This window comes from Barbus barbus (assembly GCF_936440315.1).
Source record: "Barbus barbus genome assembly, chromosome: 45".
In the NCBI taxonomy this organism is placed as follows: domain Eukaryota; kingdom Metazoa; phylum Chordata; class Actinopteri; order Cypriniformes; family Cyprinidae; genus Barbus; species Barbus barbus.
The window spans coordinates 15,131,199-15,157,911 of NC_136723.1; the positions used below are offsets into that span (position 1 = coordinate 15,131,199).

At 38.1% G+C, this 26,713-nt stretch overlaps 1 protein-coding gene across 1 annotated transcript; it reads left to right on the forward strand.

Moving 5' to 3' along the window:
* Positions 1-2,168: 2,168 nt before the first annotated feature.
* Positions 2,169-26,695, forward strand: LOC306863889 (lysyl oxidase homolog 2A). Its single transcript, XM_079407471.1, has 16 exons — positions 2,169-2,352; positions 3,135-3,248; positions 4,460-5,240; positions 6,832-7,113; positions 8,118-8,293; positions 15,908-16,116; positions 17,299-17,515; positions 18,919-19,102; positions 20,811-20,962; positions 21,051-21,218; positions 23,942-24,107; positions 24,359-24,599; positions 24,709-24,824; positions 25,484-25,620; positions 25,820-25,931; positions 26,018-26,695. Exons 4-16 carry the CDS (start codon positions 6,846-6,848, stop codon positions 26,080-26,082), a joined length of 2,211 nt encoding a protein of 736 aa, XP_079263597.1. The 5' UTR covers positions 2,169-2,352; positions 3,135-3,248; positions 4,460-5,240; positions 6,832-6,845; the 3' UTR covers positions 26,083-26,695.
* Positions 26,696-26,713: the final 18 nt, after the last annotated feature.

A 26,713-nucleotide genomic window follows, 5' to 3' on the forward strand; every position in this document is an offset into this window, starting at 1 on the left:
GATTCCATCTGTTAATATTAGTTAACTACATTACATGACCTGACAATAAAATAGTTCTAAAGCATTTATTAATTGAAGTTAATATTAATTTAAATAATTGCTATGTATTATTAAAATTAAAAGTTGTTTCTCTTAATATTATTTAATGGACCTGAGATGAACATGAACTAACAATTAAGAGTTATTTTTAGTGCTGTCAAGTTAATTAATCGCATCCAAAATAAAAGTTTGTGTTTACATAATATATGCATGTGATTTATATGTATACATAAATACACACACATACATGTATATATTTAAGAAATATTTTCATATATATATATATATATATACACACAGTGCCCTCCAAAAGTATTGTAACAGTAAGGCCAATTCCTTTATTTTTGCTGTAGACTGTAAACATTTGGGTTTGACATCAAAAGATGAATATGAGATGAGAGATTAACATTTCAGCTTTTATTTACAGGTATTTTCATCTGGATCTGATACACAACTTAGAAGATAGCACCTTTTGTTTGAACCCACCCATTTTTCATGTTACCAAAAGTATTGGAACATGTGACTGACAGGTGTGTTTTGTTGCCCTGGTGTGTCCTATTAATTGATTATTCAAACTATAAATAGCACTGAATGTCTGCGCTCAGTTTCAGATCCGTGCAGACTGCATTTATAGTTAGTTAGACGTGTAACCAACATGAAAACCAGAGAGGTGTCTATGGGTGAAAAACGAGAAATTGTGAAGCTGAGAGAAGATGAAAAATCAATCAAACCATTGCACAAACACTGGCAATAGCAAGTACAACCATTTGGAATCTCCCGAGGAAGAAAGAAACCACTGGTGTACTAAGTAACACACCTCAAACGGGTAGATCAAGGAAAACATCTGCAGTTGATGACAGAAACATTGTGACAGCTGTAAAGAAAGACCCTAAAATAACTGTTAGTGACATTAGCAACAACCTCCAGAGGGCAGGAGTGAAGGTATCACAATCTACTGTTCGCAGAAGACTTAATGAACAAAAGTACAGAGGCTACACCAGAAGATGCAAACCACTCATTAGCAAGAAGAATAGGAGACGAGCCTCAAAAATTCTGGGACAAGGTTTTATGGACTGATTTTATGGACCAACGTGATGGAAAGGCTAAAGTTTGGAGAAAGAAAGGATCTGCTCATGATCCCAAACATACAAGCTCATCTGAAACACAGTGTACACAGGTGTACATTATAGTACACATTACACAAGTAATGTAATGGCTTGGGCTTTCATCGCTTCTTCTATGACAGGCTCATTAATCTTCATTAATGATGTAACACATGATGGCAGCAGCAAAATTAACTCAGAAGTCTACAGAAATATTTTGTCTGACAATTTCATCATGCAGCAAGATAATGACCCAAAACATAGTGCCAAAACAACAAAGGAGTTCATCAGGGGCAAGAAGTGGAAGGTTTTAGACTGGCCAAGTCAATCTCCACACTTAAACCCTGTAAAGAAGAGACTGAAGAAACATAAATATATTTTACGTATATTTTTTTAAATCTATCCATGTATGTGTATTTGTACATATAAATATACACAGTACTTACACTTATGTATAGACCAACTTTTTTTTCGATTTGGCAGCACTAGTATTTTTATAAACTAACATTAACAAAGATGAATACATACTCTAACAAATGTATTACTTGTTGTTAGTTAATGTATTAAATAATGTTAACTAATGGGACCTGTACACTGTCACCTATGCATGTGGCAGTAAGTATCAGTTTACAGACATGATTCTCACTCTGAGTGTGTTGCACAGCTAATCTCTTCTTAAGAGGGATATCTGGTGACAGGGTAGACCGTATATTAATATGTGCACTCAGACAGATTGTCCTTATGTTGAGGACAGATATATTGCAGTGAATTCAATCAAAACAGTGTTGTGTTGCAAAAACACAAATTATGAATATATACTGTACACAGATAAAAACGACTGATGAAAGTAGCCATTCTGTGGCCTTCTGGTAAGTATAACTGATTTGCATAAGTCTTGCACTAAATTTTAAAAGGAAATCTGCATTAAAACTATATTGAACTATCCAGATCATAAATCATTTCCCCTTTTTACTGGTGCAACCCCCTTCATCCTCCATCTCCCCTGGTTTGCTGTTGCTTGCGCAGATGCGTAGTGTGTGTTAAGCCGGTGTAATGCTCATGTGATGGATGCTCACTGTAGGATTATGGAGAGGTGCTGAGGTATTTTGTAGTTAAGACTTCCACACTGTCCCAGCACTTTTCTAATACAACCTCCTCAACATGAAGATTCTCCTCGCCACGCTGGTCCTGTTCGCCGCTGTGCTACACAGTGAGTACCTCTATAGTACCAAATAAATCCAAATACACATTATCAAAATAGTTTCATATCACTTTATGGTTATTAATTTAATGCTGCCGTTACTTTAAGCGTTAATACACCTGTAATTGAGGTTGAACAAAAATACTTACATTAATGGGTTTTTCTTTATTTGGTAACACTTTATTTTAAGGTGTCCTTGTTACATGTACGTACTATTATCATAACAATTAATTATGCATAATTGCATGCAAGTAGCCAAACCCTAATCCTATCCATAATAGTAAGTACATGTTGTTAATTAATATAACTCAGAACTTAAATGTATAATTACACTTTAACAAGGACCCCTTAAAATAAAGTGTAAACCTAGTTTAGTGTAATAACATGTACCTTTTTGGGTTATTGGATGCAACTATGCACAATTTACAGTTAATACTATAAGTACATGTAAAACTGTAAAATAAAGTGCTGTCCAAAAATGGTAACGTATTAATCAAATATTCCGTTTTTGTCACACGTGAGAAATCTGTGTAGACTATAAATGTTTACAAAAAGGTTTTTTATTATTATTACTACTGTTGTTTATATGTAATAAGGATGTAACCTACAATAAATAAAATCTCTTTTCTATGCATTTTGCAGTGCAGCAATTCCTATGTAGTAACAGCAGATAGCAAAACATAAACTATTTTATTTTCCCACTGTCCTTGTGAAATGATTAATAGCATCTGTTTCAAGTTTGAAGTGGTTTAATCTCAGATCAGCTGTGTTGTCTTGTCCGACGTGTGAAGGTGAGGGGTTGAAGTGTTACACCTGTGTAGCGAATAACCTGGACGAGTGTTTCCGGCAGGGCTCGACTGTGTGTCCTGCTCATTCAGATGCCTGCTCTACCATCACAGGACCCAGTGAGTACACGCACATGCATGGTGATTCATACTGCAGTTTGCATGTTGAACACTTGGGAGTGACATCACTCCAGACCAGGGGCCAGTTGCATAAACTTAGCCACCATGTTAAGAACCATGTTATGTCTTAAGAACTAGTTTGACCAACTAGCAGTTGTCAAGGGGTAATCACTCAATCTTATTTTTTCCAACACAAAACACAAAGACCAATCTACCTTTCAATAACTGAATTTAAAAAGTTATGACCGGTCTTCAAGAAAAAAAGTAGATGACTAACTTTTAGAGATTAGTCTAAACAGTTTATGCAACCGGTCCTATGTCTGTGTTGTGTTTCAGTTTAATATAGTAAGAGAGACCGGGGCTAGTTGTCACATGTTTGACTCCAGTTTATTCCAGTGTGTTTATTTTATTTTTAGAAAGACAATTTCTGTATTGACACACACATTAAAGACTTGGTTGCAAATAAAGCTAACCGTTATTGCAGAATATTGCTTGTGGCGCAAATCCACGATACACTACACAAAGTAAGTTAGGCTAATTGTCAAAATAGAACCTGTCATTAAACAGTAAAGATTAAAGTCAGGTTTAGTCAAATTTAAACATTAAAGAAACAAGTTTTAAAAAGATCAATTCTGTGTGTTCAAGATAAACTTGTATAGCTGCTGGGAATCAGCGATTATACAGAATTTACTGATGTGTAATAAAACGTATACAGATTATCAAAAAGTAGGCCTATAGAGTTGACTAATAAACATTTAGCTAAAAATAAAAAGCACATTTTATAGTTACAGCATAGAGACATTTTTGTTTTGTATATAATAATATATTTCTATCATGTAAAACACATTACAACTTACATAAACCTGATATTCCATTATAAAAATTAACCATGGTTTACTAGCTATTTTTGCCGTATTGTTTGTTATATTTATTTGCTCAATGTATTCTGGTGTCTTGGTTCTTTACTCTTGTAGACAGATAGTATAACAAAAAATATTATATATCTTCACTGTGTTTGGGCCTCCCTGGACGAGCGAGCATAGGCACGTGCCAAGCTACTATGCATAAATCCGGCCCTGACTGCTTCTGGGTAACATACACGCTCAACCAAGTGTGCAAACCAAACGTGGATTTGACGCATCCTTCAGCAATGTTTGGCCTGAGCAGATTCTAAATCCTTCTAAATCCACCATGTGTTTTCCTCACCACAGACTCAGTGATGAAGTCATGCGCTTACAAGTCCTTCTGTGACAAGTCTCACATGAGCAATGGGGAGATGAAGCTGGAATGCTGCTTCAATGATGACTGTAATGGCCCTCACCGGTCCCACAGCCATGGGGAGCATCACAACACTGCCATGAGCCTGAGCTCCAGCCCCGTCCTGCTGCTGGGGGTCCTGCTGCTTAGACTGGCTCTCAGTTCCCTGTAAACCTGAACACAGAGACCTTTAGTCATACGTGTAACATACATACATGAATAAATGATGGAGTAAAGGTGTTAATGTAACTGATAGATGAGCTTTTGTCTGTGTTTTTGCTGTTACACATACAGGGGTTAAATAAACACTGCTTAGATTTGGTGCTCTTTTATTTTCTGTTGTATATGAGCTCAAATGAGCATCTGCTACTACTGGATAAATTAATAAATGACCAGTTAAACTGTTGATTCGACTTAATATCTGTTCAGCTGTCTGTACCTCTGACTGTCTGTTTCCAATAACCATGGAAAAGTAAGCATTGCTGCTGCATGTGAATCCGCACGCGGGCAACAGGGCATCCCTCGCTTGATGTTAGTCATGTGCAGCAGACACATGGGGCGTCTGTAACTTTCATAATGTGGTAGTGATGGCTGGTTTCAGATTGCAGTGCTGGTGGGAGGCGGTGAAACTCGTTTAAAAGTGTTGCACGATACAGAGAGAATCAGCACTGCTGCATCCAGCTGCGGGTGTAACTTGGAAGACACCGATACTTCACAGGAACAACAATTTCTGAGGTAGGCTACGTTTATGGCGCCAATCAGAATTACAGGCTATATAATCATTTATTTTTAAATCGCTAATCGCTAATAAGATATATTCCCTACTGAATATATCTTGGGATGCTGACATCGGAGTTGTTCTGTTGGGTGTCTATAATGTTGACATAACTTTAGCCGATATAAACCGCTGTAAATATGTAGACGACATAATGAAAATTTAAAACATATATAAAATCATCCTAAGTTAAAGAACATTTTGTGAAAATGTAACCTTTATATTGACTGAGTAAGACCATGTCAAAGATTGAAATCATAGTGAAAATAATGGTTGAAATCAAATGTTGATGCTTGTTATCTCTCAGCATGAGTTTGAGACTTGAGGGTCACACATATTTGTCTCTAAATAGCATAATTGCATCAAATAAGACAATTAATCTGTAATGAATGAATGAGGAATCAATCATACACACAGGAAGTTTTACCAAATTAGATGAAGCTTGCACTGCAGCATTGAGCTTGCAGTTTTGGGACAGTGATTATGACATATTGTTAAAGTCTCATTAAATCAATGCAGTGACTCACTGACAAAGTGATTTGTTTGGGAACAGAATACCTTAGGGATATTCTCAGTCAGGAAATGGGATATTCTGTTACCTATGAGTACCTGGAAGAGTGTCCTGAACATTAATTCAGCAACTAATCTTAACATCATGATGTGCAGATAACATCTTAGTTACCCCACATGAGTATGCATGGGAATAAAGCATGCACCTTAACTGTTTGTGAAAATGTCCACTTTGTGGTGTTGGCAGTTAGATGTGTATAAATAGCGTGGGTTGTTATGTCTTATGTGCTGGAGTTTCTATAAACTCCCAACATCCTGGAAATCATTTGGCTGCCATTCATTGATAGTTCTTGTGTAAATGATGAGCTTGGTTTTTTTATGCAGGATTAAAAGATCTGATGTTTTAATGCAGTAGACATACGAGACATTAATGTCAGTATCATCAGTGTCAATAATTGTAAGTCTTGTTCCTACAAAACCCCTCTAAATGATGTTTTATTAACAAAGTTCGGGGGGAGCACGTCAGATACTTAGCCTAATTAACACAAGAGGAACGCACTCAAGTTAATCAACACACAGATATAAATACAGCTGACTTACCTCTATCCATTGACGGTTAATCAGCATTCCTCCATCACCCCTTTTCCACTCTTGAGTTCTTACCACACTTATACGGGGGTACTCTGGGTTCGGGCCATTCCCGAGCTCGGAGCCCTTACTAGCTATTACTATACTCCAGCTAATTATATGTAAGTGTGAACTTGTGAATTGACAGGTTGGGATGAGTGATGGAAAAAGTAAACATCCAAGTCATCTATCTGCTATAGCCTCAGGATTTGAGAAATGGTGAGGGCAGGACTGACATGGGCAGACAGAGTTCAGAATAGTCAAACACATGCTCTTTATTAGTGAAGGAAAGCCCTTGACCTCTTTTGAAGACCTCAAATGCCTTATTTTGAAAGATTTAATCAGTTGGTTTTGTGAAGGTTCTTTCATGTTACATTGTTAATCTTGTGTTTGTGTTGTTTAATGCTCTCGCAGGTGAAAGTTTAGCCATGGTGGTCTCTTCTGCATTGTGTATCATCAGTCTCTTGGCTTTGGTTCAGGCTCAAACTGAATCCCAGCAACCTAAGATTCAACTCCGCCTAGCGGGTGATAAACGCAAGCATTACGAGGGTCGTCTGGAGGTCTTATACAACAACGAATGGGGGACTGTCTGTGATGATGACTTCTCAATAGAAGCTGCTCATGTTGCATGCAGGGAGCTTGGCTTCCTGGGCGCTGTGGCTTGGTCCCCATCTGCAAAGTTTGGACAAGGAGAAGGTAGGCAAGAATTCTGATGGCGTATTATAAGCTTCTGTCCCATTGAAAGATTCACTATGTGCATATTCTTGGATTTTATGGCTATTCCCGCATGTTTTAGTCATTAGCGGTAATTGATACCAAACAGACAGTTGAAAAAGTATGGAAACAAGATTCAAAGTCAAGAGCACTCATAATCTCATCTCTATGTCTCTTTACTATAGAAACATGATGATTTGTCTCAATAAATCTGTTTGAAAAAAAAAAAGATTGTAAATCAGTGGGTGGTTATGATTGAGCCCCATGGGAAGAGTAACCACTGGTCTTCCACTCTTATTCCACTTTCCACCGAGTAAGCAAAATCATGCGCAGCATGTAATACATAGTGAAGGGAAATTCTGGAAGGGTTCATATTTAATAACTTTATATTGAATCAAAGGATGTTAACAAAATATAGCCAGACTAGAGTGGTTTAAGCTGGTTTACCAAGGCATTTTGCTAGAAGCAGGAATAATTCACCCAAATGACAAACTTCTGTCTTCATTCACTTCAAAGATCCTTGACATCTTTGAGACATTTTATAGACCGAATAGAGACTGGGACTTTAAGCTTCAAAATGCATCATAAAAGTGTCTTTTTAAGTCAGTCATTGAGTTGATCTTGAGAACCTAATCAGTCCATTTCATCAGCAATACATTCACTGAAAAGATTAAGAGAACAATTCATTCGTGAGAGGCAGATGTCAAGATTTTAAGTGAACTTTTGAATTATTTTAGATTGACATTCAGTCTGACATTCAGAACACTTGAAACATAGCATTTTTATGGTGCTTATTAAAAATATTCTTCAAAAACTCACCTTCTAACAGGTTTTGAAATAGATAAGGTAGAGTAACAGAGTAAATTTTGTGAGTTGAACTGTTCCTTTAAGTGAATTAAGTAGCCTGGTAGTGATCCCAGCACGGCATCCAAAAGACAACATCTGCTGGTGACTGACAAACCCAACAATTGTTCTTTGTTCCACAGGACGCATTTGGCTGGACAACGTCCATTGCACAGGAAGAGAGAAATCTTTAGCTGAATGCCCCTCAAATGGCTTTGGGGTGTCAGACTGCCGACACAGTGAGGATGTTGGGGTGATTTGCAATCAGAAGCGCATCCCTGGCCACAGGTTCATCAATACCATGAACAACAACGTTGAGGTACGTCAGCTGTAGGGTCACGTAATCATGTTAGTTTATTAACCTAACTGAGGTTGACAGTGCTTAGTCACTTTACTGAAATGCAGTGCAGATGTGAGTTCAGAGCTGGTAAACCAAGCATAAGGCTCTGCTGGTGGTAATTGGGTTTAAGAAAGACCAGATATGCCTTTGAAAAGCATTTTTAGAAGTTGCAGGGTTCAAAGAATGACAATGCGCTCCAAAAACCACACTGTATCATCAAAACCACAGTGTTTCCCACCAGAAGAGCCAAGAATCCTACCCAGAAAAGCCTTATGTCTTAGACAAATGACCACACATCTTTGTCAAATCCGGAAATTCCGTTCTGAGTGGCGGTTCTGCTTGCTTTCTTTCTTCTTGGTGAACATTCCCAGTCACATTATCTCTTGGATGAAAGGAAGTGAAGGTCTGCTACCACAGGTCACACATTCCTCTCCAAAATTTGCTCCTCTAGAATAGTTTATTAGCATTTGATTCTCATTTTATGACGTGCCAGCTGTCCACACACCCTATGTCCTTTGATGCAAAGGTCTGTGCCAGAATTAACCGATATTTGTATATTTGCCATGTTACTATGGCAACCAAGGTAAGCTGGTTTAAAGACGGACCTTTGAGAGCGATCAGAGAGCCCATGGTGTGCTTTTCCATTTCCATGACCCCAAGATTTAATGACTTTTCCACACTGTGCTTCTCTCCCCTGATCCTTCCTGTCCCTGAGATGTACCCCCGCTCCTCTGATGCCTTCTTTGGGAACTGCTGACTAATATGGAAGGAATGATTTCAAAATGGAATCCCAACCCTTTAAGCGTGAATTCTTTAATTGTGAGAAGCAAAAAGACTGTTGGTTTATGGATTTGAATGAGGGACAGTGTTTTTCTGGCCTGGAATGAAAAATACCAGTCGTCAGGTTCAACTTCCTATGATGTCACCGGTCAGGCGGCAGTCTGTGAATGAATGTGAGAAGTTGTTAGCTATTGGTAGGTGTAATCGTGACTTTTCCCTGCATCACATACCAGAAGTCTGAGACACAGACGCTCCTCTGTGAAGCTCAGATGAGTGAATTCTCAAACACCAGGGTGAACTAAACCGAGACAGACATCCAGATTCCTCAGGCTTCCTTCCAGCGCCAATGTTTTTATAAGCAAGAGTCCATCTTTTTGTGTATTTTTTCTCATCAATGGAAAATTTGATGTCTGTAATAACAAAGGTTAGCAGAAACTGGCAGCCCAGTGCTAAATTCTTAGCGCATCACGAGCGGTGGATTACAAAATGCTTCCACAAATATTATCCTTTGCCAAAACTGGAAAACTCTTTTTTTATGTCATATAAACTACACAGTTTTAATGTCTGTTTGCCTGCTTTTATTTACCTTTCCTGGGTGTCACCACAGCTAGCCAGTGTGTGTTCCACCTAACAAACATTACCTCTTAAAGACCTTCTTTAAAGTTGTAGGAGAAGATGACAGTTGGTTTTTTACTGCGATTTTGCTGCTGTGATCATATTAGCTTAATATTGACATGTAAAGAAGCACGACATTACCCTGAAAACATGCAGTGTTTAGCATTAACATTAGTGTTAGCATTAGCATTATTTCCGAGCCCATAAATGCAGTACAGCTACTTGATTAGCTGGGTTTAATGGCTTGTGAAACAGTTTAGACAAGTCATTCAAAGACTGTAGTTGGATGACCTCTAGCAAAAGCACAAATTGCTTGTTTTAATGAATGTCTGTCTCCAAGATAGCTTTTGGCTTCATTTAGGTGCAGACAGATTCATGATTTTTCACAGAGCAGAGATTTTTTCACATTTACATTCACCATTTTGTGTTAATGAAGACATTGGCTAAAATACTTCCCTAAACAACCTAGCAACCAAACAGAACAGTGTAGAAAAGCAAATAGCATGGTAACAATAACAGTAGCATTGTAACATCACCATCACTTTTTTTTTTTTACCAGAAACTCCTAGTGCTATCATTTCTGTTTGTATGATAAATCAAATATTTAACTGTTTATAATACTTTCCTTTTCACAGTTTTCCCACTATATTATCTGGCTCTGAAACATAAACAGTTTTTATACTTCTAACTGACCACACACAGCTGGACACAAATTTATTGTCTAAACTAATAAGATCAGACAGCAGTGGTAAATGAATGAGTGAAATGTTTGTTTTGTATTCTTGTAAACATTCAGTGAAGAAGAATAGCTTATCGTAATCAAATGAATCACCACCACACACACTCTGCCACCACACATGGAAGCAATTGGAGGTCCACAGTGTGGTTACCAAAGGTTCAGAGCATGCGAAAACTCTTTGCTTGTTTTGAGTTCAAGAAAATGCTGCAATTAATCAGATATTGATTATATAACTTATTTACATATTTGTCTACAGCAGATGTTTCCTACCTACACAACTTCATATTCTTGGTATATACTGTACAGGACGTGCAGATGAGAATATGCAACTTGCTAAGAGACAGTGCGACCTGACATGAAATTCAGCAGATGTTTAGCAGTCCTCAGGACTTAACTTTAGAACATTGTAAGGTCATGTTCATGAGGCAAAAAGACTGGACCTGAAGACGATTAAATGCTTTTAATGATTTGTACTCTGCTTGTCATGGTGATTGATTGGAATATGTATTGACCTCCAGCCAAAGCATAGCCTACTCTAAAGTCAACAAGTCAGTGTCGGACTCAACAGAATGCTCCAGTGGTGAACTTAGACGCTAAATGTAGCTTGAAGAGGTCAAAGGTCAGGACTTTCCACCAGGAGTAAAGGTGATGGCTTTCTCTCACATTCCAACAAGAGTAGGAAACTCAAGATACTTTGTGATTTCTAGACAAAGAAGGCTGTTAGATTCAAAACCAGGAAACCAAGTAAAAAAAAAGGTGGGGGGTGGGCAGATGTGAGGTTAGGATGCCTTTTAAAGCTTTTTTTTTTTGGAATAGTACACATGATACCTGATAGCTATTATTGAAATAAGTATCTTGAGAACTAGTGCTAGAATCTGAGTGTTTATGAGCCAGTCAGAAAATTTGGACACTCATCTTAAAATCTCTCTGCCAGTTTGTGTGAGTTTGGCACCAGACTACCTTTTTTTCCAAACAATGGAGAGCAGGGGGTGATTTTTTGGAAAAAGTTGTTATTTTGGCAAAGAAATTGCTTACAGAACCTGTAGAAGTTACTTGTGTCAAGTCTAGACCAGCTTATTCAAGTCTAAATCCAGGCTGAGACCTGAGTGGGTTATATGAGAGACAAGATCGAGAACAGAAGAGGGTCTAATCTAGTCTAAGTCTGAAAGGTACAGGCAGTGTAAAAATGCTTTTGTATACGTGGTGCTGTAATAGTCAAGGCCAAATGCTCCCGAGTCCATGACTTTGGAATCGGTTCCAAAGAATTTAGTCAAAACCACCCATATAATTGATTGGTTGTTAGGGACAACGGTCAAATATATCATTTAGGGGTTGTTATTATACAAAAACATTTGACCACAGAATATTATCAAATCAGACTTAAATACTCTATATAGTTACTCTACTCTACAAGATCTCTGCTGCATTGACTTTTAAGTACATTTAGATATGTAGCTTTTATATCTATATTGAACTATAATGTGAAGACTCATATGTTCTCCCAGAACCCAAGACTTGTTCTGACTAGTGTCTTTGTCTGCAAGGTGTTTAGAACTGCTCTTGAATTATGGAAGATCAGCCTTTTGGGAGGAATCCGCAGGGTTGAACATAAATATTCCCAGAGATACTCTGTGGAATGAGAGTTCAGGGGTCATGTTAAGCTTAAAGGGTTGAACCACTGATGGCAGATGGACTATTCTGACAATGTTTTTTATACTTTTCTGGGCCTTGACAGTGTTAATTGTTCGGCAGTCAATGGGACAGTCACAAGCCTTCTGGTTTTCATCCAAAATATCTTAAATTGTGTTCCGAAGACGAACAAAGCTTTTACGGGTTTGGAACGACATGGGGGTAAGTGATTAATAACAAAATTTTCATTTTGGGGTGGAGTAACCCTTTAAGTGTTTCCTTGGAACTGGCTTGTTCATGGGATCCTTGTGACCCTTTACTACTGCTGAGTTCACCATTAATTCTGTCATGCTTTGTTTCTTGTCCTCCTTCTTTATTTCCTTCATGCACACAGAGTTGTCAGTGGTGCCCTGACACAAAGATGACCCTGAAGACAAAAGCATGCCTAAAAATGGCATTCCTCTCAGACAGTTGTAGACAGGCTGGTTTTGGCATGGTGGTATGAATATGAGTTGTGTTTGAGAGTACCAACACACGGAGCTGAAGAAACTTCTTGCTTTTTGGGGGGATGGGAATGATAGGCTTTGTAACGGTGGATAGAATCCAGATGTTTTCCATGTAGCCTCTTTCTTGGAGATTATTTCAGCAAGAATCAATATACCAGCTGGATCCATCCACCCCTCACATTTTCCCCCTTTATCATTTACTTATTACTTCCTCAAAAAAGTACCTGAAATTCCCTCGAACGTTCCTCAAAACCACAAACCTGCACAATCAACAAGTGTTTTCACTCTGAGTCCCTGGAACAGGCACGTGGAGGACCAATGTGAAACACGAGGCAGGAAGTGAATAAGAGAGGAGATTTTGACTGTGCGACTGTTCTAGACACCATCACCTCTCCCTCGCCCACATCGAGAAGCCCCAAGGAGGAACGTTAACGGCATGTAAATATTTTGATATCTGGATTCCATGAACATGAAAAGAAGGTGGTTCTGTCCCAGCTGGCACCTCAGCAACTGAGGAATGTCTGGACTACGAGGGGCTTCCAGTCTCACTGCTACCATCTCTTACACATGGACCCCTCGCTCTTAAACGCAGTCAGATGTGGGAATGGTTTCTCACTTATATAAATGACTGTAAGTTCTTATGTCTCAGACATACTAGTCTATATGAGCTGACAGACAGCATTTACAGTCTCAAAGACCTCTTTGTCAGGTCTTATTCCTAAAAAAAGCCCACACGTCATGAAGTAAAGGTGATGTGATTGAATGAAAGATGACGTCTGTTTGGTTGTACACATTTAGATTATTAACAGTGTGTTAACAGCTAATCTGCTGCTTTTTAATGATGGGGATTCGCTTTGACCTAAAATGCAATCTTGATGGCTAATGGGTTTCTGGCACTATTTAGAATTTTATTTGTCCAGCAATGTCAGACATCTTTTTAAATTTTAAGTTTTCTATTGTCTCTCTTGGAATTCCCCCAAAACAAAACCTTGGATTTGAAGTCTTGATGGCTCCTGTCAAACTTGTCATCTTTTTTTTTTTTTTTTTTTTTTTTGTCGTGACGTATTGTCAAGTATGGTGACCCATACTCGAAATTGGTGCTCTGCGTTTAACCCATCCAAGTGCACACACACAGTAGTGAACAAATGCACACACACACACACGCGCGCACACACGCACACACACACACACACACACGGAGCAGTGTGCAGCCATGCTGCGGCGCCCGGGGAGCAATTGGGGGTTCGGTGCCTTGCTCAAGGGCACCTCAGTCGTGGTATTGAGGGTGGAGAGAGTGCTGTACATTCACTCCCCCCACCTACAATCCCTGCCGGCCGGGGACTCGAACCCGCAACCTTTCGATTACGAGTCCGACTCTCTAACCACGACTTCCCCAAATCTTATCAGTCAGGAAGATTGCCTACAACATTGCCTTCATTGTTGGTCACTGCATGTCGAGTCTTGGACCAGACATTCTTCAAGCGTTACAAGGCGCAAATTGTTGGTTCAAGTATTATGTATAGAGAACGTTCCTTGTTAGACTGATACTTTATCCCTTAAAGGGTGCTTGACGTAATACCCAACACCTGCAACATAGTGCTAAGAGGTATACCGGTTTAAACAGTAAACCGGTTTGAATTAGGCCTAATGCACACAGTATGAATAAATTAAAAATATATATATATAAATAAATAAAAAACAGCAAGTGTCCTGAATTGAGAGAGAATCCCTGTTAAAAGCATACATTTCTGACTAATGATTGGAGAACTTTTAGAAATATTAATTACACACAACTAATTCTTTAATTTTGATATTTCAGCGGTGGTTTGTTTATAGCATATTGTGGCTCTTATGGCTGCTGTTCCATAAGAGCCACCTGCTGACAGAGAGTGAATTTGCATTTCTCATTCAGCCCGTCTGCCGTTTCAGTTTCGTGCAGGCATGTTGTATGTAGCAAAATTTCTAAAAGCTAAGGTCAGACCATTCTGATTTTGCTTCAGATTTTGATATTATACAATCTAATTTACATCAAAATTGCTCATTCTGCATATTTTTGTTTGGATTGCGATTAAAATGCAGTGGTTCTGCAGAGGTTTCATGCACTGTGATAAAGGCACAGTCAGGGTGTGATAAACCATGAAACCGTGATACAGATTTTTGGTCAGTATGCCCAGCACTAGCTGCAAGGCATTTTTGTATATATAAATATATAAATATGAGGATTTATGAACATTCCAAATGTATTTTCCATCAGCAAACTCAAATGTGCCATCATAGTAGATCAACCTCTGAATTTCTTATGTGGGCAAAACCTGAGAATGATCAAACAGGGCGTCTCTTTGGTTTAAAAATATGCAGTGGCAGGTGTCTGGTCTGGTTTCTTTAGGCGGAGGTCACACTATCAGCCAACAGGCGTAGGCTCTTCCTTACATCTAGCTGGATGACCCCGACTCACACCCTCAGCTTCAACACTCAGCTCTTTGGTTTCCTCCAGACTTCCATTGCTTAAGCAAACAGTGATGTGTCTGACTTGAGAGCCCACAACTGGACCCAATCCATCGGTCAGGCCTTTATATAGTAATATTTACATTTAAACTCAGTTCTGCTCACTCTGCGTCTAGAGCATTTATGTGAGGCTGCCACATTCCATTGGCTTCATCCCGTTGGCCAACTTTCTCTCTCTTTTCTTTCATGCACACACATGCACATTAACACATGCCGAAATTAATTTAGAAGCCGCAGTCTTCGTCTTATGTTTACCGTGGTCAGTTGAAACATATCCGGTAACCACCTCCCCGGTAATAATACAAAATTGCTGGGTTTACACATCTAAAACATTCCTTTTAGTTGATATCACGGCAAACAGACCTCGTGAGGGCACATTTGAGGGTATTTTTTGGAGCTAACAAAGATGCTTTTGAATTTTATAATTCCGTCAAGCAATAGGATTCCTTTAACTTAATTGACTGGATGACAGATTCATGTGTTACTGTAATGAAAGTTCATGAGCTCCTCAAAATCTAGAATGACCACCGCGAGACTGGTTAAGAATGTTTTGAGAGATATTGAAGTGTATAGAGAACGTTCCTTGTTAGACTGATACTTTATCCCTTAAACGGTAAACCGGTTTGAATTAGGCCTAATGCACACAGTATGAATAAATTAAAAAAAATATATATAAATAAATAAAAAACAGCACAAGTGGCTCAGCAACGTAACGTTAAACAGTGTCCTGAATTGACCTGAATAAACGTTCCATTCTGGGAATATTGTGGGAATTCTGATAATGACTGATAACATACTCTGTTGTTTTTTCCTCCCTAGACTCTCGAAGAACGGGTGGAAGAAATCCGTATAAGACCCATTTCATCCCACCTCAAGCGCATACCCGTCACGGAAGGCTATGTGGAGATTAAGGAACGGGGCAAATGGAGGCAGATCTGTGATGAGGAGTGGACACCCCTGAACAGCCGAGTCATCTGTGGAATGTACGGCTTCCCCGGAGAGAAGAAATATAACAACAAAGTCTACAAGTAAGGAAAAGTCCTGGCTGTTTTGCTTTGTATGACAAACGGCCATGAGTCAAACATGAATTTGATCCCTTTGAAAAAAGATACATTTTCAGGCCTTTGTGATTAGGACGCAATAAAAACCAAGAAAAAAACAGACAAGAAAGAAAGCAGACACATACATACAGAGATTTTAGGGTTTCCCCAAAATTAACATTAACTTTGTGAAGTTTAAAGTTACCATGCAAACAGGCAACAAGAGTTATTTAGTCCTCAGATGTGTGTGAACGCCTCCCCAAGTGAATCATGGCCAGATTGTTTCCCAACATAATTCTTGGCCGTTTCCCATCTAGCAGAGAACATTGTGTTTCCACTGTAACTCTGTTGAGGACATTTTATAGTATAATTGTCTAAAAATGATCATTTTAGGGTGTTTTAACCACATTTGTACACTATAACACACAAAAGTTCATAGCCAGTGTCTATATTTTTGTATAAGTTTATAAAAATAAAACATTCCAGGAAATGTTCAGAAAATGTTTGGTTTTCTAGATGTATTCATGGGTTTATTTCTAAACTAAGCAACATTCTAAAGAAAGTAATGCCTCGTGATATTTAAAGATGAGGTTAGTCTATGTTTGTTGGAACATTTCATAATGGTCCACTTTTTAAGCCACTGGCCACGTGACCTCACTTTTGCTCAGTCTTGGACTTTAATAATGTTATTCATGCCATTGAGAAACACAATTTTGCAATGAGTAAGACATCGTAAATGGCATTGCCTTATATCACAGTCGACGTATAGTACCAAAAATGCTATTGCGATATCAAAAAATGCTCACAAATTTTAACGGACTTGTAATGAACTCAGAACATGCTGTACTCATTAAACGAGTGTTTAAAGATTTGAAGGAAAGGAAACCTGCAGGCTTCACAGATTGTTTGAGTTAAGATGTTTGGTGACCCTTGCTGAACTAGGATTTTCTCTGGACTGTGGAATCATGGGAAATGCCATGTTTTCTTGGGTTAGCACAGCAGTACTGCCACAAATGTCTAGTCCGTATAGTAAGCATAGCACGTCCCTCTGAATAATGGTTGTGATATCCTCCTAAATAAGAATTAAGTATCTGAAAAAAATATGTATTTAATTCCATGATTAATTATTTTGTAGCACAACTGATCTTTATCTGTGGCTCTGTTTTACAGATCATTGTCCATGCGCAAGAAAAAGAATTACTGGGGTTTCTCAGTGAACTGCACAGGAAATGAAGCCCATATGTCTAGCTGTAGGCTGGGCAAACCCTTGGAACCCAAGCGGAACGGCTCATGTGGACGTGGCCTGCCTGTGGTAGTCAGCTGTGTGCCTGGAAGAGCTTTTGCCCCCTCATCCTCCACTGGCTTCCGCAAGGCTTACAGACCAGAGGTTGGTAGCGTGGAATTAGCATTAGTAGCCTTACAATTTAAGTAGCTGTAATCACTAGCGCTGCTTAGCATCAAAATAAGGACAGACTCTGGAATAAAAATAGTTTTCCTAAGAATCAGTGTCATCAGCAAAAGAAAAGTCATTCATGATTGTGTTTCCTAAGGCGTTCTGGTTAGCATTGGGCTCACAGACAGACAGTTGATAAACAAGCCATTATATACAGTACTATTTAAATGTATATTATGGCCTTAGACTTTGTAGAACATACGCAACAGGGAAAATAGGTAATAGAAAATAGTAATTCATGGCATGTACAATTAACAGAGAGCATAAAGTTAGCATTAGCGGTCTCATGATTTGAAGGTAGTAGCTACTAGCACTTCTCAGCAGCAAAAAAAAGAGTGACGATAGAGTAAAAATAGTATTCCTAAGAATCTACAGTACCAGCAGCAATAGAGAATGTACTTCTAGTCATCTTTTTTCATCTGGTTTTCCAGTTGGCACATGGTTTTACTACAAATAAAACCAAAACAACCATGGTCACTAGTTAACCCATGGTAACCACATATTAACCATGGTTTTACTGCACTAACCATAGTTTAACCATGGTATTTGTAGTAAAACTGTTGTTATACAAATGGTAATCAATATGCCAAAATACCACATGCTATAATAAAACAATGGTTAATGTTCATAAGGGTTGCACTGTTTTATAGTATATCAAGTCCTTAGACTTAGTAGAACATATCAATAACATGGACAATAATGAGACACTGACTTGATACAAGTGCTGCTTAGCAGCAAGGAGTGATGCTGGAATAAAAAAATAGCTTTCCTAAGAATCAACACTGTCATCTGCAATGATATAATGAAGGAAAATTCCTTTTGGACTGTCTACCATCAGCTGTTCCCAGTTAGCACTGGGTTCACAGACTACTTGTTTGTTTTAATGCGCACGTGCAAATTAGTTTTCCATTTTTTCATCCTAAATGTCTGTAGAGGGCTGAATGTTGAACGCTAAGGCTACAGTCCCTCTCAGAGATGATTTGTGGTTGTGGAATGTTTGGCGAGTCGGTTTTCCCTCATCTATCAGCTTCTTACATTTCTGGAAAGAATCGCTTCCTCTTCCATTGTTTTCCTGTGGATCATCATGTTCGTTCAGCTTGGATGTCATAGTGACACTTCAGTAGTGCTTTAAATCATATTTCCTTTTTGAAGAAAAGGAGATTGCATAATATTTAAATATGGCCCCAGAGATCTGAAGTGAGTGTGTATAAACAAGGGATGGGAAAAATGAATCCGAAAGGCTGAATCACCTGAATCAGATCCATATACAGAGATATACAAACACAGGTTGTGTGGACTGATCATCTTGCTTATTTCTTCCATGTCTGATTTCGCAGCAACCCCTGGTTCGTCTGCGGGGAGGTTCGAATGTCGGTGAAGGGAGAGTGGAGGTGCTGAAGAATGGAGTTTGGGGAACCGTCTGCGATGATAACTGGAACCTGAGGGCTGCTACCGTCGTGTGTCGAGAACTGGGCTTTGGGAGCGCCAAAGAGGCTCTCACTGGAGCCAAGTTAGGACAAGGTTAGTTAATACATTATTAGTGGTTCTAAACAGATGAATTATGGGGAGAGTTGGAGTCAATTCTATAAGAATCAGTTCTTTGATTCTGAGACATTGAGGTTATCTCCATTATCTTGATTTCCAAAATAATACATGTCTTAAAGGTATATTTTACCCCCCAAAAAAAATCTGTAATTAATTTATTACAAACCTTCATGTCATCCAAAACATAAGACCTTCGTTCATCTTCAGAACAGAAATTAAGATATTTTTGACGAAGTCCGAGAGCTTTCTGACCCTCCATAGACAGCAACGCAACTGACACGTTTAAGGCCCAGAAAGGTAGTTAGGACATTGTTAAAATAATTTTATGAAGCTTTGAGAATACTTTTTATAAGTTTATTCAATAATTTCTTCTCTTCCATGTCAGTCTTCACCATGTTCATTCCTCTGCTTGTAAACAACAACAAAAAAGCAAAATAATGCAAAAATAATGAAATGCAACTAACCATATAATACTGCATAGCTTATATTTCACAACTGGCATTCAGAAATCTTTAATATCTACATTTTGGAAAGAAAATGATGTATACCCATTAAGCAGGAAGCAAAAATCAGACTCCCATTGTTCTAAAACAACAACATCTACGGCAGCCTCTGTTTCTGGCATTCATCAGACGTTCTTGTATCATTTCTCTTTACTAAAGAGTTTTTGATCAGGCGCATGAGAGGCAGATTTTTTTAACATGCTTTGGCAAGGAGACTCATGCATAATGAAACATCTGTGCTGCAACCGTTTGTTCAGATATTTGCTCCTCAGCTGAAGTTTCGACAGGTTTTTACAGTGATGGATGTTTCAAATCCATTTTCAAAGAACGTGCCGAGAGATGATGCCCACATCTAGAAATATTGCACACTTGTCTTTTATTCCATCTGCATAAGGTTTCACTGCAAATTATGGTGGTCATTAGGAAACATACAAGGAAAATATTTAGTCATTTATGGCAAAAAATTCTATTTAGAACTAAATTTCAAGATGAGAACAATGCTTTCTTCTTTCTCCAAGAGGTTTTTTTTTTTTCAGGATTGAACACAAATTAGCTGTCAATCTTCAAATTTACTTTAGCCTTTAGCTATGAAAACTACTTTAAATCAGTCTCCAAGCTGTTTGGATTCACATTAAAATGCATTCTTACCAAACAGAGGTCCTTTTGTGGTATTTTAAGGCTTTAATTTCTCATGTTTTTAAAAGTTGAGAGTGAAATACAACACTTTGCTTGTTCTAGTCTAAACAAATGCTTCTTCAGTTCTCCTAAAACCCATGCAGTGTCATCTGATGTGATTGTCATAGAACTTCAAATAAACAAAACTTTTTGCTGCATCTAATGTTTCATGTGACTCCAGTAAATAATATCAGATTTTTATCATTAGCTGAATTCCTTTTTTTTAGGTCCAAAATGTGCTTTTGAGCAAGTCATTTCACCCAAGATTACTTCAAAAATTGACCCTGAATATTTATGTGTTTTAAATATATCAAGAATATTTTATGTAATATATATGTGTTGTTTCTGCATTTTTTTTTTTTAACAGAAACTACATATAAGGTAGAAAAATGTAATTTAAACTCAAATCAATGTTCCCTGTCCATGAACACCCAGTTTTTTGGCATAATGCCCCATTGTATATCATTGTATATCATCATCAACCTATTATGAATGTGTTTTCTCAGGAATGGGTCCGGTCCACATGAATGAGGTGGAGTGCTCTGGATTTGAGAAATCTCTCACTGACTGTTACTTCAATAATGATGCTCTGGGCTGCAGTCATGAGGAGGACGCTGCTGTACGCTGTAATATACCTGCCATGGGTTTCCAGAAGAGGGTGAGGACCCTTAAACCCTCCTTACATATTCTGTTAATGTTCTAACACTAGTTAGATATTCACAAATCGGTACTGTTGACTACAACAGATACGTCTAAGCGGAGGAAGGAACTCATATGAGGGACGTGTGGAGGTTCTGACTGAGAAGAACGGTTCCCTGGTTTGGGGAACCGTTTGTAGTGAAAACTGGGGGATGATGGAGGCCATGGTGGTCTGCAGACAGCTGGGATTAGGCTTCGCCAGCCATGCGTTTCAGGTAAATCTACCCATTAAAGTGCTCACTAGTCTTTTCTTGCGGCAACATTACCAGAAATTAACCAAAAAAAGGTCTATTGTTTATTGTCAGTAGTGTAGAGATATAGATCTTGAGACTTCAAGCCGGGCAGATTTCTGTTGGTCAACATGGCAAATTTGCATGACTAAAGGTCCTTGCACACTGAGTCCGAAATTTTCGTATGTGTTCTTTTTTTTTCTTTTTCGTATTTGTCATTCTTTCCTATCAAAATGCTTGCTACGGATGCGAAAACACTGAAAATCGAACCTGATCTAATTTTTTTTATGATGGACGAAAGTTTCAGAGGCAGTGTGTAAACGTGATTGACACAACGTGAGGTCATATTTATTTTTGAGGTGTGAGGTGATTTTTTTTTTTTTAGCGCCACCATTCTCACACCTCTGTGCAACAGTGATCTTAGCTAAAATCTAATTGGACGGCCCGTTTCGTCATGGAGCGACGGTAAAAAAAAATGAAAAAATGCTCACTTTTCGTACCGTGAATAATTGCGCCTGGTGTGAATAGCCCCATACGGATCTGATGTTTTGATTCTAAAGCGCCATCAGGCCAAATTTTCGCCCTAAAGCAAAATTCCTGATTATGTGGATTCCTATTAAAATGACTAGATTTCACCTAAGATTCGCCAGAGAACAATAAAAGTTGGTTTCAACACTCAATCCAGCATATTTGACCATCTAATGAAGGACCACCTTCAGTTGTGCTAAACTTTCAATAGCCACAATAAGTCATCATAATGTTCGCATCACGCATTTGCATTTGACTATTTTGGGGTACTTGGTGTAGATGAAGGGCTTTAATGAGGGCACATGCCATGCAGTCAGTGTGGTGTCCCCATTTAATCCACCACAAGTTTCCTGGATCCCATAACTCTATTAAATCCCATTCATTTCAATAATTAATATTTGAATGTGCGTGTAAGATCTCACAGACTGTCTAGGGCTGAGATGGCTGGACTAGAGGCGGGTATTTAACAGCGCAGTGACAAACTCATTGTGATACAGGCCTGGAAACTATTAATGCATTAGAAACGGTATGTGGGGAATAGCTTGATGGGTGGTTTTATGAGTGGAAATTGGAAAACCCTAAAGTGCTTCTGCAGGGTAATGCCATGATTAAGTGTTATTATGATGATTGACTGAAATTTGCCACTAGCTACATATATTATAAGTCCCTCTTAAAAAGGCTATCGTAATGAATCATCCAGGTTAATGCTATTGTGGTGTTGGTTTAACTGGAGCCCTGCTTAAAAAAAACAGCCCAAACTGATTTGTTGGTCTTATTTGGTCTCCCAGCCTGGACAGGCTGGTCGTTTTAGCTGGTTTTAGAGTTCAGCTTAAACTAGTTTAGCTAGAAAACCAGCCTAGGCAGATTTAATCTGTTTTTCAGCACTGTAGACCAGCGCATTGTAATTAAAGCTGTATAACTATGATGATCTTCCTGGTGAAGTAGTTGACCAAGCTTGACCAATTGAGTCAATTTGAAGTCCAATGGGGGCTTTTTCTCCAAATTCATTTTTTTAGTTCAATAAAATGAAGAGCTTACTGTTCCATGTATTCTAGCATTTAAAAGTTAGGGTTTACTAATATTTATTTATTTCTTATATACCTTATATATTTATTTTTATTTTTTAATCAAAAACACGTGACTGATCAAAAGTGACATTAAAGACATTTATAATGTAAAAAACAAATAAATGTTTTTATTCATCAAAGAATCTTGAAAAAACATCACGGTTTGCACAAAAATATGAATCTGCACTGTTTCAACAGATAATGTTTTTTCAGCATATTAGAATGATTTCTGAAGGATCATGTGACAGTGAAGACTGGCTAAAATTCAGCTTTGCATCACAGGAATAAATTACATTTGAAAATATATTCAAATAAAAAACAGCTATTTTGAATTGTAATAATATTTCACTGCTCTTACTTTAAGCAAATAAATACTGCCTTAGTGAGCATAAGAGACTTAAAAGCAATTTAAATGATGCATTACTAGGGAAGTTTGTTCACCAACGTGCTGTTGGTCACGTTTTCTGTTACCGAACTTGAAAAGTGCAAGATACAACTTCCAGATGTCTGAGTGGCCATTAAACATTTTTCTGACAGTCTGGACCGGTGGGTCTTTCTTTCCAGACAGCATGTGTGGAGGGTTTTACAATGGGGAGAGTTAAATGAAGCACATGGAAAGTCTGACAGAATGTGCCCACATTCCCTCTGCCCACGGTGGGAGTCCAGCCGGCTTATCTTTCAGAGGAGGCTGTGACTCAGCGCATGGAAAACACACCATAATGCTAGATGATTACTCATCATGAACATATGTTTGTGCAGTCAAGAACACTGATAGAGACTTTCCCATCTTGTGGGGAAGGCTACAGCATGTCCTATGTGTCAGACCTCTAAACTTATACAACAGCTGTAATGAAAAGCAGTCTTGGGAGCAGATGCTCAAATCACGTTCGGGAACATTCAGTCGATCTGGAAAACGTGATTAAACAGCCCTCGTTTAGTGAGAAGGTGTAATAAAACTGAAACCACAAAAAAAGCTATGTTATTTGAAACAAATGCAATAAAAATAGAAATAGACCAAATAAAAAAGAAAACATTTCTCATTTTCATTTAGTTTAAAAAATAATGTTTTTTCCAATAATCTCAGCAGCTCATGTGTAACGTGTGTTTGTATAGGAGACATGGTACTGGGCTGGAGATGTGAGTGCAGATAATGTTGTGATGAGTGGGGTCAGATGCTCAGGAACTGAGATGAGTCTTCTTCAGTGTCTTCATCACGGCAAACACATCAACTGCCCCAAAGGAGGAGGACGCTTCGCTGCTGGGGTCTCCTGCTCTGATAGTGAGACAATCACCTCTTATTGATTATCATGCTCTTAAGAATACTAATTTAATTCCCTGTTTTTTTATCAAGCTTAATGTAATAGTGGAAGTGTACGTTTGGAACTGCTTATTAGTCTACTATGAAATAATTATAATGTTTTAACAATTTACGATGGATCATCAGTCCCATGTCCTCTAACCTGGCCTGCTTGTCTAGACTGATATGCATGGATGAATTTGCTCTGTCTGATCTCTGACCTCTGATCTCAGTGGCTCCTGACCTGGTGCTGAACGCTCAGCTGGTGGAGCAGACCACCTATCTGGAGGACCGGCCCATGTACGCTCTACAGTGCGCCCTCGAGGAGAACTGTCTGTCCAGCACTGCGAAAAAGAACGACCACAGCTCCTACCGCCGCCTGCTTCGCTTCTCCTCCCAGATCCACAATGTTGGCCAATCAGATTTCAGACCCAAACTGGGTTACCACGCCTGGACCTGGCACGAGTGTCACAGGCAAGACCTAATCAGTAAACACCTTAAAAAAAACATATATGAAGACATGATGTTACAAAATCATTTGTGCCAAAGTCTCATACTGTTGTTTTGTTGTGTCTCTGTTCAGGCATTATCACAGCATAGAGGTTTTTACCCATTATGATCTGATGAGTCTGAATGGTACCAAGGTGGCAGAGGGTCACAAGGCCAGTTTCTGTCTAGAGGACACTCAGTGTGACGAGGGTGAGAACTGCTAATGTGATGGTCCGATAACATTCAAGTCCATTTGGCGAAAAAATACATTTTCAATTTTTTTAAATATATTCAATTATATTTTAGTAAAATACCTAGCAAAAAGAGTTTATGTATATTTTGAAATATATTTAAAAAAATTGAAAATGTATTTTTTCGCCAAATGGACTTGAACGTATAATTATATATATATATATATATATATATATATATATATATATATATTTATTTAATTTTTTTCGATCAAAGACAGATTTTCAGTCAAAGAAAATACAATCATGTGTTAAAAACACGTGTAGCATAACACATTTGGATAAAATCAGCAAGCGACATTCTTTACAATGTTCAAAAAAAGACTATAACAATATATAAATAATAATAATTAAAATGAATCATTATAAATCTAGTAGGCTATTCACATTTGCATTTAGCCTAAATATAGGCAATTGTAACATTGGAAATGTATTTTCTTGCCCACTTTTATATTTTGGTTTATGAAGGTTAAAACTAGTTATATTTTCAAGATAAAAAATATATTTAATTGCGCTTCACATCATTTTTGCCCAGAAAAATACATATTTGCCATATAGGAGATGACAAATAAGAAAAATCCATCAGTTTTAATGAAACTGTTGTTTTCTTTTATCCAGGTATTCAGAAACGGTATGTTTGTGCCAACTTTGGTGAACAGGGCATCACCGTTGGCTGCTGGGACACCTATAGACATGACATTGATTGTCAATGGATCGATATCACAGATGTGAAACCTGGAGACTATATTTTCCAGGTAGCCTTTTAACTGGTGAACAAAATAGAGTATTACCAGAAAATACTATTTCAGTCTTTCTACTTCAAAGTTTCATCTTTAATTCATTGGTTCTTGCCATTCTTGCTAAATTTTCTGAGTCAAAATTGTTTCTACACCATTTACTTTTTTCAGTATAGACATCCGAAATTGAAATTTTTCTGACATGATTCTGTCACAGGTTGTAATCAATCCTAATTATGATGTAGCCGAATCAGATTATACCAACAATGTTATGAAGTGCAAGTGCCGCTATGATGGATATAGGATATGGACGTACCACTGTCATACAGGTGAGTTGGAGAACAAACTGTATTGAAGTTCTATCATGACCGTTGAAAAGCCATTAGAAGTGAATACCCCCTCTATTAATTTCCAGGTGGCTCGCGGAGTTCAGACATGGATGAATACCCTGGAATGAGCAACCAGCTGCACTTCAGATAGGACACAGTGAGGAAAGACAAACTCTCGGTGGAGGACGCTGCAGGCTGTCAGACTCTTCAAACATGATTGACCACTAGAGAGAATCCAGCACTTCGAAGACAGAGACCGCTGCTCTTTTCGGTTGAAGTACAGCATGTTCTTTCATGGTCCTCGCTTTATCAAACTTGCTTTGAACAGAAACTATTTAAATTCCTGAAATGTACTGTACTCGCTGCATTCATTTTTGGTGCTTGAAATGCTTGTTTGTTGGTTGTAGTGGTTACAAACCCGTGCTGTAATGTTGAATATTAAGTTTTCAATTCTTTCTGCTTTATAACTTAAATTCACAAAGCCTGCAGTTTCATGGCTGTCAAACTCTTGTGGTTTATTCATCAAGCATGTCAAGTAATTTATTGTGTTCAGTCAGGGATTATGTTTTGTCAGGTTTTGTGTATGCAATGTGAAACTGTAATAATTTGTTGCAATTTTGTGAAGCATCTACCCTCTGTTTTATGAGGGTATCTATGACCAGTTCAATGGTTTCCATATATACAATGTGTTTATGACTGAACAACACATTTGGTCAAACCATTGCATTGTTTTCTATAATAAAAACAATTCATGCGTGTTATTTGGAGGATGGTGTTAATGT

Excerpts from the sequence above, each read along its gene's own strand:
- LOC306863889 (XM_079407471.1), top strand. The coding sequence starts at position 6,846 with ATGGTGGTCTCTTCTGCATTGTGTATCATCAGTCTCTTGGCTTTGGTT. Across the intron at positions 24,825-25,483 it reads GGACACTCAGTGTGACGAGG|GTATTCAGAAACGGTATGTT; the intron begins GTGAGAACTGCT and ends TCTTTTATCCAG. Across the intron at positions 25,932-26,017 it reads GACGTACCACTGTCATACAG|GTGGCTCGCGGAGTTCAGAC; the intron begins GTGAGTTGGAGA and ends ATTAATTTCCAG.